Source organism: Austrofundulus limnaeus, unplaced genomic scaffold (genome assembly GCF_001266775.1).
Source record: "Austrofundulus limnaeus strain Quisiro unplaced genomic scaffold, Austrofundulus_limnaeus-1.0 Scaffold892, whole genome shotgun sequence".
NCBI classification, from domain to species: Eukaryota; Metazoa; Chordata; class Actinopteri; order Cyprinodontiformes; family Rivulidae; genus Austrofundulus; species Austrofundulus limnaeus.
The window spans coordinates 124087-136777 of NW_013953294.1; the positions used below are offsets into that span (position 1 = coordinate 124087).

General features: G+C 41.8%; 2 protein-coding genes and 1 long non-coding RNA gene across 3 annotated transcripts in view; 1 reads left to right on the forward strand and 2 right to left on the reverse strand.

Moving 5' to 3' along the window:
• The window catches only part of rfc2 (replication factor C (activator 1) 2), a 5781-nt gene extending 5303 nt beyond the window's left edge, over positions 1–478 (forward strand). The window contains exon 6 of the mRNA XM_014029384.1: positions 228–478. Within this exon, the coding sequence (XP_013884838.1) occupies positions 228–338 (111 nt within the window). The 3' untranslated portion in view covers positions 339–478. The remainder of the gene's footprint in view (positions 1–227) is intronic.
• An 11-nt stretch (positions 479–489) lies between these two features.
• LOC106533145 (protein NDRG3) lies at positions 490–6736 on the reverse strand (the record flags this gene model as incomplete). The annotated part of the gene is given in 6 exon segments (XM_014029386.1): positions 490–1010; positions 4368–4419; positions 4545–4580; positions 6259–6306; positions 6558–6609; positions 6671–6736. Coding segments are annotated over 6 exon segments (427 nt in total), but the record flags the coding sequence as incomplete, so codon positions are not given.
• A 1240-nt stretch (positions 6737–7976) lies between these two features.
• LOC106533146 (uncharacterized) lies at positions 7977–12667 on the reverse strand. Its single transcript, XR_001312197.1, has 4 exons — positions 12294–12667; positions 9093–9176; positions 8955–8987; positions 7977–7995 (listed from the first exon to the last, which is right to left on the reverse strand). It is a non-coding gene; the product is annotated as an uncharacterized LOC106533146 (long non-coding RNA).
• Between the last annotated feature and the right edge of the window lie 24 nt (positions 12668–12691).

Consider the following 12691-nt stretch of genomic DNA (forward strand, 5'->3'; position numbering starts at 1 on the left):
AAGTATATGTTTATCAAATAAAGTTTAATGTTACAACTAATCATGGATCACTTTAAGTCTTTTCTGGTTTTTACTAGTTTTATTGACCTGAACAGTAAAATTAATCATTTAAAAAATGAATTTTTTACAGACGATTAAAAGCTAAAAGTTAGTTGTTTTTATTAATAATTAATGTGTTAAACAGCAGCTGGCCTGTGTGTAAAAGTTCTGATCCGTTCTGCCTGCAGGAGATCGGTTTCACTCACATGCGGGTGGCGGAGGGGGTGAACTCCCTGCTGCAGATGGCCGGTCTGCTGGGCCGTCTCTGCAGTAAGTCGGCTCCGCCCACCGCCAGCTGAGGACCTGCACACCACCTGGTTCTGATCCGGACGCTGAGAGAGAAACTGTGCTGCGCCTGCGGGAGCGTCGGGAACTCCACGAGCTGCAAACCGAAAAGTTCTGGTTCTGTTTGTGTAAATAAATAAAAACGTTAAACTTCCATCTTTGCTTCTTCATCCAGTTTATTTCTTTACAAACTTTGACACTAAATAAAAGTAGAAACATCCAGAACCTTCAGTAGAAATCACAATAAATAACAGCAGGGAAATAAAACCTGAAGGTGTCAAAACCTTTTGGACCCATCAGAACCAAACCACGGCACAGGTTTCACATGCTACAGACTCCACAGCATGCTGACGGACAGAACCTCCTGGCTGCAGGTCCGGTTCCGACCCGTAAAGGAGTCCGGACTAAAATGAAACTTTGGACMACGAGGAATAAAAGAGGAAACAGAAACATGCACGTGGACTCGTGACCCGGGAGGATAAACCGGGCCGGACCCACAGAACCGCAGGAGTCCTACGCCGTGGTCTGGACGGTGCGGGCCGCAGAGTTGGGGGGTCCGGTGCAGGCGGCGCCCTCCGGCTGCGTGTTGGTGGTGCTGCAGCTGCGGGCGCCCCCCTCTGAGGAGCCCAGGCTGGAGGCAGACTGGGTTCTGGAGCGGACCAGCCGGGTCATGCCGGCCGTGGGCACTGTGGAGCGACAGGTGGGCACAAGGTTAACCAGACGCCACCGTCCAATCAGAGCGCAGCGATTTGAATCACCTGAACTGCTGGATTCAAATCTGAGGAAGGCGGTTCTGATGACCCGGTTCAGGAGAGAACAGAACCCATCAGCTGCAAGTCTGTGCACAAGTCCTGATCCTGAAGTCTTTAGACCTTCAGCCGGTCCCAGGTCCATGACTCAAACAAGACTGTTAGCAAAATATCACTAAAACCAATAGAAGCTAAATGCTAACAAAGCTAACTGTGCTAAAGCTAAGCTAAATTTAAGCTGCTTTTAGCTGGACTGAGTGATGTGAGGAGAGGTTCTGATTCTGGAAGTGGGTCTCCAGGTCCAGGAGGTTGAGAACCCTGGTCTGGAGACTCAGTGAGGTTCTGGTTTCAGGTGGACCAGAACTGTTGATCCAGAGTCAGACCACCTCAATGGACTACAGGAGGTCTGACTGCCTGAGGTCTGGATCAGGACTGAGGTCTGGATCAGGACTGAGGTCTGGATCAGGGTGTTGTCACAGAAGCACAGCAGAGGATCTGGGTCATCAGAAGGTCTTTGTGGTTCTGGTGGACTTCAGGTCTCAAACAGTTTTGGACCACAGGAACACGTCAGACAGTTCTTGAAGGTTCTGATTTGTTCTGTTCTCTGGTTCTGATCCGAATCTTTGTCTCTGACGACACGTCTRAATCATAAAAACTGAACCGGATCGGAGGTTCCTGCCACACAAAACCTGCTGAAGTCTGGAACCAGAACCGTTCTGATTGGGTTTCATGCTGCAGCTGAAACGGGCCTGAAACAGAACCATGCAGGAGACTCCGCCCACCGCTTTACTGTTCAGGTGACAAACAGGTGAGACGAACAACAGAAAACAGATGGAGGGGGCGGGGTCAGACTGAGGTGAAGATCCTGGTACCTGATTGGCTGCTCAGGTCAGGTGGGTTTGACAACATGAGGGACTGAAGAGGAAGAAGAAAGGATGAGAAACAGACGAAACAACAACACCTCAGACTGAAACCAGGTGAAGACCAGTTCAAGTTACTTCCTGTCAGGACCTGTCAGGACCTGTCAGGACCTGCCAGGTCCTGCCAGGTCCTACCAGGTCCTGGCAGGACATAAAATCATTAAAAAAGTCTTTAATGTCTGAACGTACTGAAGTACTGCTTTTGAACCCTTTATAGTAAATTCACAAGCTTGGTCTCTTTTTAAAGTAATAATCTGAATTTTTAACTTCAGCAGTCATATTCTTTGTAACTGTAACTAGTATTTAGTATATTGAAGTAAAATACACAACAATCAAGATATTTTTCTCCCTAAATTTTTATTTTTTATTAATAAAGTATCACAGAACATGAAGGGAATGAGATATCACTAAACAAATTTTACTGGGCTAAAAGTTATTCTAACTTAATTACCAGTTCAAATTTGGTAACAGTAACATAAAATATGAATATTTGAGACATAGTACAATCCAGCATGTCTCATTTGCATATTTGTACACATGTACAGTGTGTCCAGACTGTACAGTTTGTCTAAAATACTTTAATTTATAAATGTTTCAACACAGGGACTTCACTCTGGGCTCAAGTTAAAGATAAAACCCCACAAAACACATTCTGCCATCCATATTTACTCACAGCATGATTAAATTAAAAATATATATTAATGTTCAGAAATATTTACACCAACAAACAGCCAAACCACAAGAATAAACAAATATATCCTTATATCTTTCAGAGCATTAACATTCCACACAGCTTATAAAACCACCAGCAGTGAAAAAATATTTGTTTTTTTACTCATATTTGATGCATATTTTGCCCTCAAATATGACAATAATAGTGACTCAAAATGGCGACCGGAAGTGTTTTAATCCAAACTAAATACTTCTCCTGGCCACAAAAATCACTCTTGCATGTCTTGAAGCACTCGAAACACTTAATAACAAATATATTTTCATTTTATCAGCAGGTTTAGTCAGCTAACTGGCCAAAAAMCTATGGAAAAAAAACCATTTTCCTGTGAGCGTTAGCTTCCTCCGTTAGCATAGCAGGGCTGTCTAAATATGGCGACCTTGTCCGTTTTTACCTTGTCCGTCACTAAACAAAGTTCCCTCCCCCTCAATATATACACCAAATGAAAGGTACAGTGATTGGCTACACAGCTGTGGCATCAGAACAAAGCTCGAAGCTTACTGGCCGATTTTACAGTCAATCAAGTCCAGGATGACGGAAACAGGAAGTTGGTCACTTCTCATTGATTATTGGCTCTGGACAGCCGATACTTGAACCCAGTTGGTCAAATGAGGTGTCAATCAAAAGAGGAGGGTCTAGATGTCAAGTTCGGACACAGGATGAACAGAGACACAGAACGGACATTACAAAATAAAATGAAACAAAAACGGCACGCGGGCGTTCTGCTGAATGTTAACTGGTTTTAATATATAAAATTAATTTTGGTAATTTTTTTAATAGATTCTGAATCGTAAATGAGAATCACGATTCTAACTTTACTGTGACGTTATGACCGTTAAATCTTCATCTACTTATTTGTTTTGGGTTGTTTTTGTTTGTTTTGTGACAAAATCAAAGTAATATTATCCGTCTGTTAGAAAATAAAGATAAATGTTTGTTAGAAACTTTGAAAATTGGAAATATCACTGATTTTAGATACTTTAAAAGTTGAGCTTTGGTTGTTTTTATTTGTGTATTTTTATCGTTCTTTTGTTTTTGATTTTGCTAGTTTTATTTACCGTCATTTGTCGTTTTGTCGCACTTTGAGATTTTTTTCTAATGAAAAGTTTGTTACAAATTAAATTCGTTATTATTATTATTAAAATGTTAAATGACAGGAGCTAAAAAGATGAGAGGAGATGAATAAATAAAGCTGCAGTCTGAGGTGAGCTGAGGAACATCAAACTGAAACAAACGGATACTTACAGTCAGACAACAGCTACTGAGGCACGGCTACAAACAAACAGACAGATAAACAAACAAACAAACAAACAAACAAACAAAGACAGCTATAAAGGTGACTAACAAGATGGACATCACCTCCAAATCTTTAATGACTAAAAGTGTTTAAATTTCCAACAAACGTCTCTGTTGAGCCAGAACATTATGACCACCTGCTGCAGACACGGGTCAGAACCTCAGTGACCTGGAACAAATATAACAACTGGACCTTTGTTCTCCTGATTAACAGACCCTCACCTGTAGTCGGAGGCGGACCCTCAGCAGTAAAAATACCTGAAGGTGTTTTGTTTCTAAATCTGATCCAGAACACAAAGCCAGTTTAATATTTCAGGTGTTCCACAGTCTGATCTGTCAGGTACTCACTGTAGCCCATCCCCTGGACGAAGTACTTGAAGGCCTCAGCGAGTTTTCCAGGCTGAAGACAGAAAAACAGTTTTTATTTCTGATAAACATTTTGTTAAAACAAAACATGAAAGAATAAAAGTGATTTGTTTTTAGGAAMGTGTCTGAACTGTCTCAGGTGAAGAGGCCCAGACTCACCTGGACAACCTGTGGAAGTCCTCCACAGTCCGCCATCTAGAGACAAACAGAACAATAACGTCTGCTGAGACACGTCCTCCAACGAGCCAATCAGGTTAAACCAGTCGGGTTAAACCAATCAGGTTAAACCAGTCAGGTTATTTCAGTCAGGTTAACTCAGACAGGTTAAATCAATCAGGATAAAACAGTTAGGTTAACTCAGTCAGGTTAAACCAGTCGGGTTAAACCAATCAGGTTAAACCAGTCAGGTTGACCCAATCAGGTTAANGCTAATGGTGAACATGTGAGTTTGTTAATAAACAGACAGGCACAACGACTTTTGCGAGGGAATGCAAAAGAAAAAAAATCCCCCAAGTACCACTGCGGGCTCCGTAGAGACCAATTTTTAACAAATTCTGAATGCTAAATATAAATTCAAGATGGCCGTCTGTGCTAATTTTAAATGGCTATAACACATTGGGCTGAAAATGTATGTGACTTTTGCTGAGAACGATGCCCATCACATACTGAATCAAAAAATAAAAATCCAAGATGGCTGCCACAGCTAAAATGTACCACTGACTATAACACTGCCATTTTTATACATATTGAGATTAAATTTGATGCATCAGTAGACAAGAAAAGTCCTTCACCAAGTGGAAGCCTCTTCTGTTACTACTCTAGTTAATTCTTATTATCACCAGTTTATGTCTAAGATTAAACTCAAGCTGACTGTCAGAGGAGCAGGATCTTCATAAACAGAAGTTAGTCAGCTGATGAAGTTCTGACCACATGAGGGCAGCACCTCCATCAGAGCCTGAACAGACTGAGTTTGGGGAAACAGACTTTGACTGGACTGATGAGACAACAGCTTAAAACAGGTCCAGACTCCAAGAACACAAAGAGCTTTATAAACCATTACCTCCTCCTCAGGTTCACATTTTCCATGGATTATCAACATGTAGCCTTTAACGTCCAGCAGGACTGTTTTATTTCATGCAGAAATAAGAGTGTAAAACTGTTGACAGTGTAAAGATTTAAATATGGTCCACATGAAGTCTGTGAAACTCTGCAGACTGAAGCTGTTTAACAGCTGCTCTTCAAACTGTGTGAACGTGAAGTTACTGTGGTGTTAAAGACAGAAACCACACCATCACACTGCTGACTGACACTTCACAGCAGCTGTAACACAATCAGAACAAACAACCTCACTGTGTGTTTGTGTTGTTGTCATGGTGTGTGTGTTTGTGTTGTTGTACCCAGTGGGGAAGGTGGGAGCGTTCTCCTGCTGTCCAGGAGCATCAACGTGCAGAACTGAAAAGTGCTGAGTCACTTCCTGCATGTCCTCGTAGTTAAACAGAGTGTTGAAACAAGATTTATCTGAACAAACAAACAAACAAACAAACAAACAAACACACATGACTGAGTTTCTGCCTGTGCTGGGAAACGGATCCTGTTTGTTTACTAACGGTTCAGTCCGATGTCATGGTAGGTGAGGATGGTNTGATAAATCAGTCAGGTTAACTCAATCATGATAAATCAGTCAGGTTAAACCAGTCAGGTTAATTCAGTCAGGTTAAACCAATCAGGTTAAACAGCAGATTTATTCAGGTTTCAATTAATTTCTGTGAAAATGACCATTTTTTGTGCTTTTATTCTGAAACAATTGAAGAAAAATAAACATAGGACAGGTCAGAGGACAGGTGAAGAGACAGGTGAGAGGACAGATAGGTACCTTGAGCAGGGTGGTCTTGGTGGGATCCAGTCTGGAGTTACACTCCACCTGCAGATCAAACAGAGCTTTCTGATTGGACAGACGCAGACGGATCCAGACCCAACAGAACCGAGCTCAGTAGTTCTGGCTCAGAGAAAACAGAACCTGGTTCTGTTACAGAAGAAACTAACCTGCTAAAACTAACCTCAGCTATGATAATTATAACTGAATAAACCATGGCAGAATAATTTGTATCCATCAGTTTGTGTTGGTTTTTAGTGGATGACATCATCCTGACTGTCGTCATGGAAACAACTCACCACAGCATCGACTGCAGGCGACGTGTCTCCAACCACCAGCAGAGTGGGACACCTGAGAGACACAAGGAGTCAGAACCAGGGACAGGAGGAGGACAGGAGGACAGTGCTAATACCTCAGAGTGTTGACGGTGTTTCTGTTCGGACCGAGGACTGGACGCTCCATCTGCAGCTCGGTCCGACTAACACACACACACACACACACACACACACACACACACACACACACACACATTAAAACCACGTGTCTCACTGTAAGCAGTAGAACACCTCAGTGTTGACATGGTGACAGTATTAAAAAAGCCTCTCTGTTTCTGTTTCTATTTGTCAAAAGTAGAGACTTCAAATTAAATTAAATTGACAGAACAAACAAAACTGGAGCTATGATAAATACAGTATTAGGGGTGCACGATAACTATCCGTCCGATATCAGGAGATTATGACATCATACTTATCGGTCCAATATCATAACAAACAGAACAGATAATATATGTTCATGTTTGCCAGCGTGGCAGTAAGTATGCTTATTTATTTTTATCCTTTTTGGTCTAACAAAAGTCCATCTGCTAAAATGCTAACAACAACAAGCTAGCGTTCAAGAACTCATCAGGAGTTAAATCATTGCTGAGGCTTTGGACAAATAAAAAAAAATTGCCAGAGAGGACGCAGATCTCAAGCACTTTAACGATGGAAATGATGGAGCTTGACAAGCATCCGTTCACCCTCGCTAAAGACTGAAGGTTTTATCTCCTTGTTAGCCACGGTCTACCATTGTTAGCCATGGTTTACCACCGTTAGCCACAGTTTACCATCGTTAGCCACAGTTTACCACCGTTAGCCACAGTTTACCATCGTTAGCCACAGTTTAYYATCGTTAGCCACAGTTTACCAYMGTTAGCCACRGTTTACCATCGTTAGCCACAGTTTACCATCGTTAGGCAAGNCACAGTGTAAACACAACACACAGTGTAAACAACAACTCACAGTGTAAACAACAACACACAGTGTAAACACAACCAAGTGTTCAGTAAAGGAGTAAAAAGCAGAACCAGGATGATCTGACCTCTCAGATCAAACCATCCTGAGGTCACACTTCAAACACAACGAGCTGCAGAAACTTTACAAAGTAAACAACCAGAGTGATTTAAAACCTAAAGGATGAAGTTTGATTTTCTTTGTTGTCCTCAGGTTTGTGTTTGACCCGGGTTTGACCCGGGTTTGACCTGGGTTTGACCTGGGTTTGACCCGGGTTTGACCCGGGTTTGACCTGGGTTTGACCCGGTTTGTTCCTGGAGCCGAGCGGGTCAGAAAGTAAACAGACTAACGTAAATAAGAGCTTAAGAGCATCAGCTGGGATAATGAAGAGCTAACAGCTAACAGCTAACTCACCAGCACTGCTACAGAGCAGGAGATCTGCTGCAAACCCACAGACACACTCATTCTGATGGAGGAGGAGGAGGAGGAGGAGGAGGTCAGGAGAAGATGGCAGGAAGAAGAAGGTTTCAGAAAGAAATGTTTGTTCTGTCGTCCTTCAGCCTGAGAAGAACTGAGCTGATTGGATCAGGAGGATTAATCTGAGCTCTGATTGGCTGAGGAGATGTGAACAGCAAAGCCTTTGTTGAGCTCTTTGCTTCGGCCACATTCCCTCCTGCTCTTCTTCCTCAGCTCATCTCATTCCACACAGGAAACTAATATATGACACAAAGTGTGAACGCTGACTCAGCATTCTCACTACTGTCTTTATTTAGGTTTTTCTGTACGTTTTACAGTAACTCCTACGACTCTGTTATTTTAGCTGTTCATACATCAAAACGTTCAGCTCATTCAGGAGACGGCTGCTCTGACCTTTAGCTTTTATTCTGTTGAAAATGTTTTATTTTGTTAAATATTTTCAACATAGAAACAATTTCTTCATTTCCTTCAGAAACACTGTTCTGTTTGAAAACTGATGTTTACATTTTCTTATGCTACTTTTAGCTTTTAGCCACTATTCTGCTGCTTCTAGCTTTTCTTCGCCTACTTTTACCTTTTAGCTAATTAGTTTCTACTTTAACTTTTGATACTTTTAGCTAATATTCTGCTACATTTAGCTAGCCTTTTGCTATTTATTTTTTAGCAAGCATTTGGTAATTTTAGCTTTCAGCTAGCATTTGCTAATTCAGTTTTTTGAGTAGTGTTTTGTTACTTTTAGCTCGTGTTCTTTTAGCTGTGGCAGCTCAGTTTCAGCTCAGCTCTCAGGTTTCTTTAGCTTTAGGAGAGACAGAATCACAGAAACTGACTGTGACACATGATGCGTTCAAGGAGCAAAGATAGTCTGTAAATCAGAGGTTCCTGTTGGTTCGGCTGATAACTCTTTTAAAAAATAGGCAGTTTTAGCTGTTTTTGAGCTTCAGCTCTTACCTGACAGTCAAAGTCCTGCAGATTACTCCCATTCTGAAAGAACAGAGATTATTTAATGAATCCCTCTATTGTTGTAAAACTTCTATTCTTTAATGAATTAAACAGATTGCAGGTTAAGGTTAAGCCCCGCCCCCTCACCTGCCCCGTCAGCAGGGGTTTGATCTCAGTCAGCTGGACGTCATGAAGCTCCTCCATAATGAACCCGTTTGACCACCGATGGGCCTGAAAACAGACGGGTCAGAAACATTTACACACATCCAAATATTGTCACAGCTGCACAGGAAACAGCTGCAGAGTCCCGACAAAATAAAAGACACTAAAAGATGAAAATAAAGACAAAGAATCCCCACTGGTGTTTACACAACTGGAACTAATTTAATCTAAAATTTCCAGCGTCGTCTGTTGTTGTTTGGGATCAAAACTCCAGCAGCTGAAAGTATCTAAAGGTGTATTTTACTCCTGGAGAACAGGTAAACAGCCGAAGGTGTAAACAGGCTGGTCTGTAACAGCTGCAGTCCTGTGGGATCAAACCTCCAGGTTTTCATCAACACAGTTTGAAGCTGTTATCACAACAGAACAATAGTTTCAAACTTGATTTGAATCTAATCACATCATGATGTCTTATTGTTGTTGTAAAGACGTGTAAAATAACAAAACCACAAATACTTTATTAGAAATTTGTTTTTCTAATCTTTTACTTTAACTTCTTCAACTTTCACAACTATCAGCACTTTGCACATTTAAAAATGTTAAGGAGTGTTTCATTTCAGCTTAGGGCTTCCACGATTAGTCGACTAGTCACGATTATTGTCCACTATTAAAATTGTCGACTAATTTAAAAGTTGATGCGTCTGTTTTTGTTTTTTTTTACTTTGTTTTTCTCTCCAAACAGTGCAGCGCCTTCCACTGCCACGTCTGCCTTTCTGTCGTTGACACACGTGCAGCAGTGGTAATTAGGGCTGCCACAAACAGTTATTTTAGTCGACAATAAAAATATACAAAATTAGAAAAAAAAAAAACGACACATCGACTATTAAATTAGTCGTTGACGATTTTAATAGTTGACTAATTGTGGCAGCCCTATTTCAGCTCGTTGTGGTTACAATAAAAACCCATCCAGGTATAATTCACCTCCCAGAGAGAGTGAGTTTACCTGTGGTTTACCTGTAGTTTACCTGTAGTTCACTTGTAGTTCACCTGTGGTTCACCTGTGGTTTACCTGTAGTTTACCTGTAGTTCACTTGTAGTTCACCTGTGGTTCACCTGTGGTTTACCTGTAGTTTACCTGTAGTTTACCTGTGGTTTACCTGTGGTTTACCTGTCTGTAATTTACCTGTGGTTCACCTGTAGTTGACTTGTAGTTTAGCTGTGGTTTACCTGTAGTTTACCTGTAGTTGACCTGTCTGTAGTTTACCTGTGGTTCACCTGTAGATGACTTCTAGTTTAGCTGTGGTTTACCTGTCATTTACTTGTGGTTTACCTGTAGTTTACCTGTGGTTTACCTGTAGTTTACCTGTATTTTACCTGTATTTTACCTGTGGTTTACCTGTATTTTACCTGTGGTTTACCTGTATTTTACCTGTGGTTTACCTGTAGTTTACCTGTAGTTTACCTGTATTTTACCTGTGGTTTACCTGTATTTTACCTGTGGTTTACCTGTAGTTTACCTGTAGTTTACCTGTAGTTTAGCTGTGGTTTACCTGTAGTTTACCTGTATTTTACCTGTGTTTTACCTGTATTTTACCTGTGGTTTACCTGTATTTTACCTGTGGTTTAGCTGTAGTTTACCTGTAGTTTACCTGTGGTTTACCTGTAGTTTACCTGTAGTTTAGCTGTGGTTTACCTGTAGTTTACCTGTAGTTTACCTGTGGTTTACCTGTAATTTACCTGTGGTTTACCTGTAGTTTAGCTGTGGTTTACCTGTCATTTACCTATGGTTTACCTGTAGTTTACCTGTGGTTTACCTGTAGTTTACCTGTGGTTTACCTGTAGTTTAGCTGTGGTTTACCTGTGGTTTACCTGTGGTTTATCTGTAGTTTACCTGTCTGTAGTTTATCTGTAGTTTACCTGTGGTTTACCTGTAGTTTACCTGTCTGTTGTTTACCTGTAGTGTACCTGTAGTTTACCTGTGGTTTACCTGTGGTTTATCTGTAGTTTACCTGTGGTTTACCTGTCTGTAGTTTACCTGTAGTTTACCTGTAGTTTACCTGTCTGTAGTTTATCTGTAGTTTACCTGTAGTTTACCTGTCTGTAGTTTATCTGTAGTTTACCTGTAGTTTACCTGTCTGTTGTTTACCTGTAGTGTACCTGTAGTTTACCTGTGGTTTACCTGTGGTTTACTTGTAGTTTACCTGTGGTTTACCTGTCTGTAGTTTATCTGTAGTTTACCTGTGGTTTACCTGTCTGTAGTTTACCTGTAGTTTACCTGTAGTTTACCTGTCTGTAGTTTATCTGTAGTTTACCTGTAGTTTACCTGTCTGTAGTTTATCTGTAGTTTACCTGTAGTTTACCTGTCTGTTGTTTACCTGTAGTGTACCTGTAGTTTACCTGTCTGTTGTTTACCTGTAGTTTACCTGTAGTTTACCTGTGGTTTACCTGTCTGTAGTTTACCTGTAGTTTACCTGTGGTTGGATGAGAAGTATAAACATTGGTTTGTATGACCCGTCACACCTGGATGACACACACAGACTGTACCTCCCACCTGTCCAGGACCTGTACGTCACCAGGTGAGCAGGTGGGATCACAGGTGACCCTTCTAACTCTGCTCTGTGACGTCACCGCTGAGAAAACACTAACTAACCAACCAGACTAGTCCTTTAAAGGCCAGGTGTTGTGTTCACACACCTGTGCTGCAGGTACAGGTGGTCCCACAGGACTGGGCTGAAACGAACCTGTGGTTCTGTGGGCTGGACTCGGTTCCTCGCGGATAGAAGCAGCCCGCGGAGCTGGTTCTGGCTCAGCTGTCCGCCCACTCAGCTCACCAACAACCAGAACCGGAACCGAACCTCCACACAGAACCACCGTCTTAGCAACGACCCGTTACCATGGGAGACCACACACACACACACACACACACACACACACACACACACACACACACACACACACACACACACACACACACACACGCACAGGCGCGCGGATGGAACCAGTGACGCAATCATCACAAAACAGAACCGAACCGTTCTACGAGCTGACCCGGTTCACCTACATGTTCATTGTTACACAGAACCGTTAGCCCAGTTAGCTCAGGACATCTAATTCAAGAGTTAGCTAACTAGCTGTTAGCCGCTCAGTTAGCAGGTTAGTTAGCAGGTTAGTTAGCCGCTGGTTACTCACCGGAAGTGGTGGACGAGGTTTAAATATCCGGTTAATTCAACAGGTGAGCAGGTAACCGCTGGTCTCAGCCTCTTCTCGTTACAGAAATAGACAGCAGCAGCACGCGGACAGCCAGGGGCGGAGCTACGTCAAAATAAACACAGGGGCGGGGTTACGTCTACTGAAGCAGGAGGGCGGAGCTAAAGCGAGCTCGGAGGTGGGGCCGATATTTACAACTCTGAGGGGAAAATATCATTTGTTTGTTTCCGGATTTTAACATTAAAGATGAAATTTTGAGGGAAATGAAAAGTTTGAGACTAAACTTATGTTTTTGATGATAATGTGAAACATTAAGTGAAACTAGGAGATATTAATTTTCTGCGTAAATGTTGTGTAAAATGCTGAAAACTGTTTAGTTC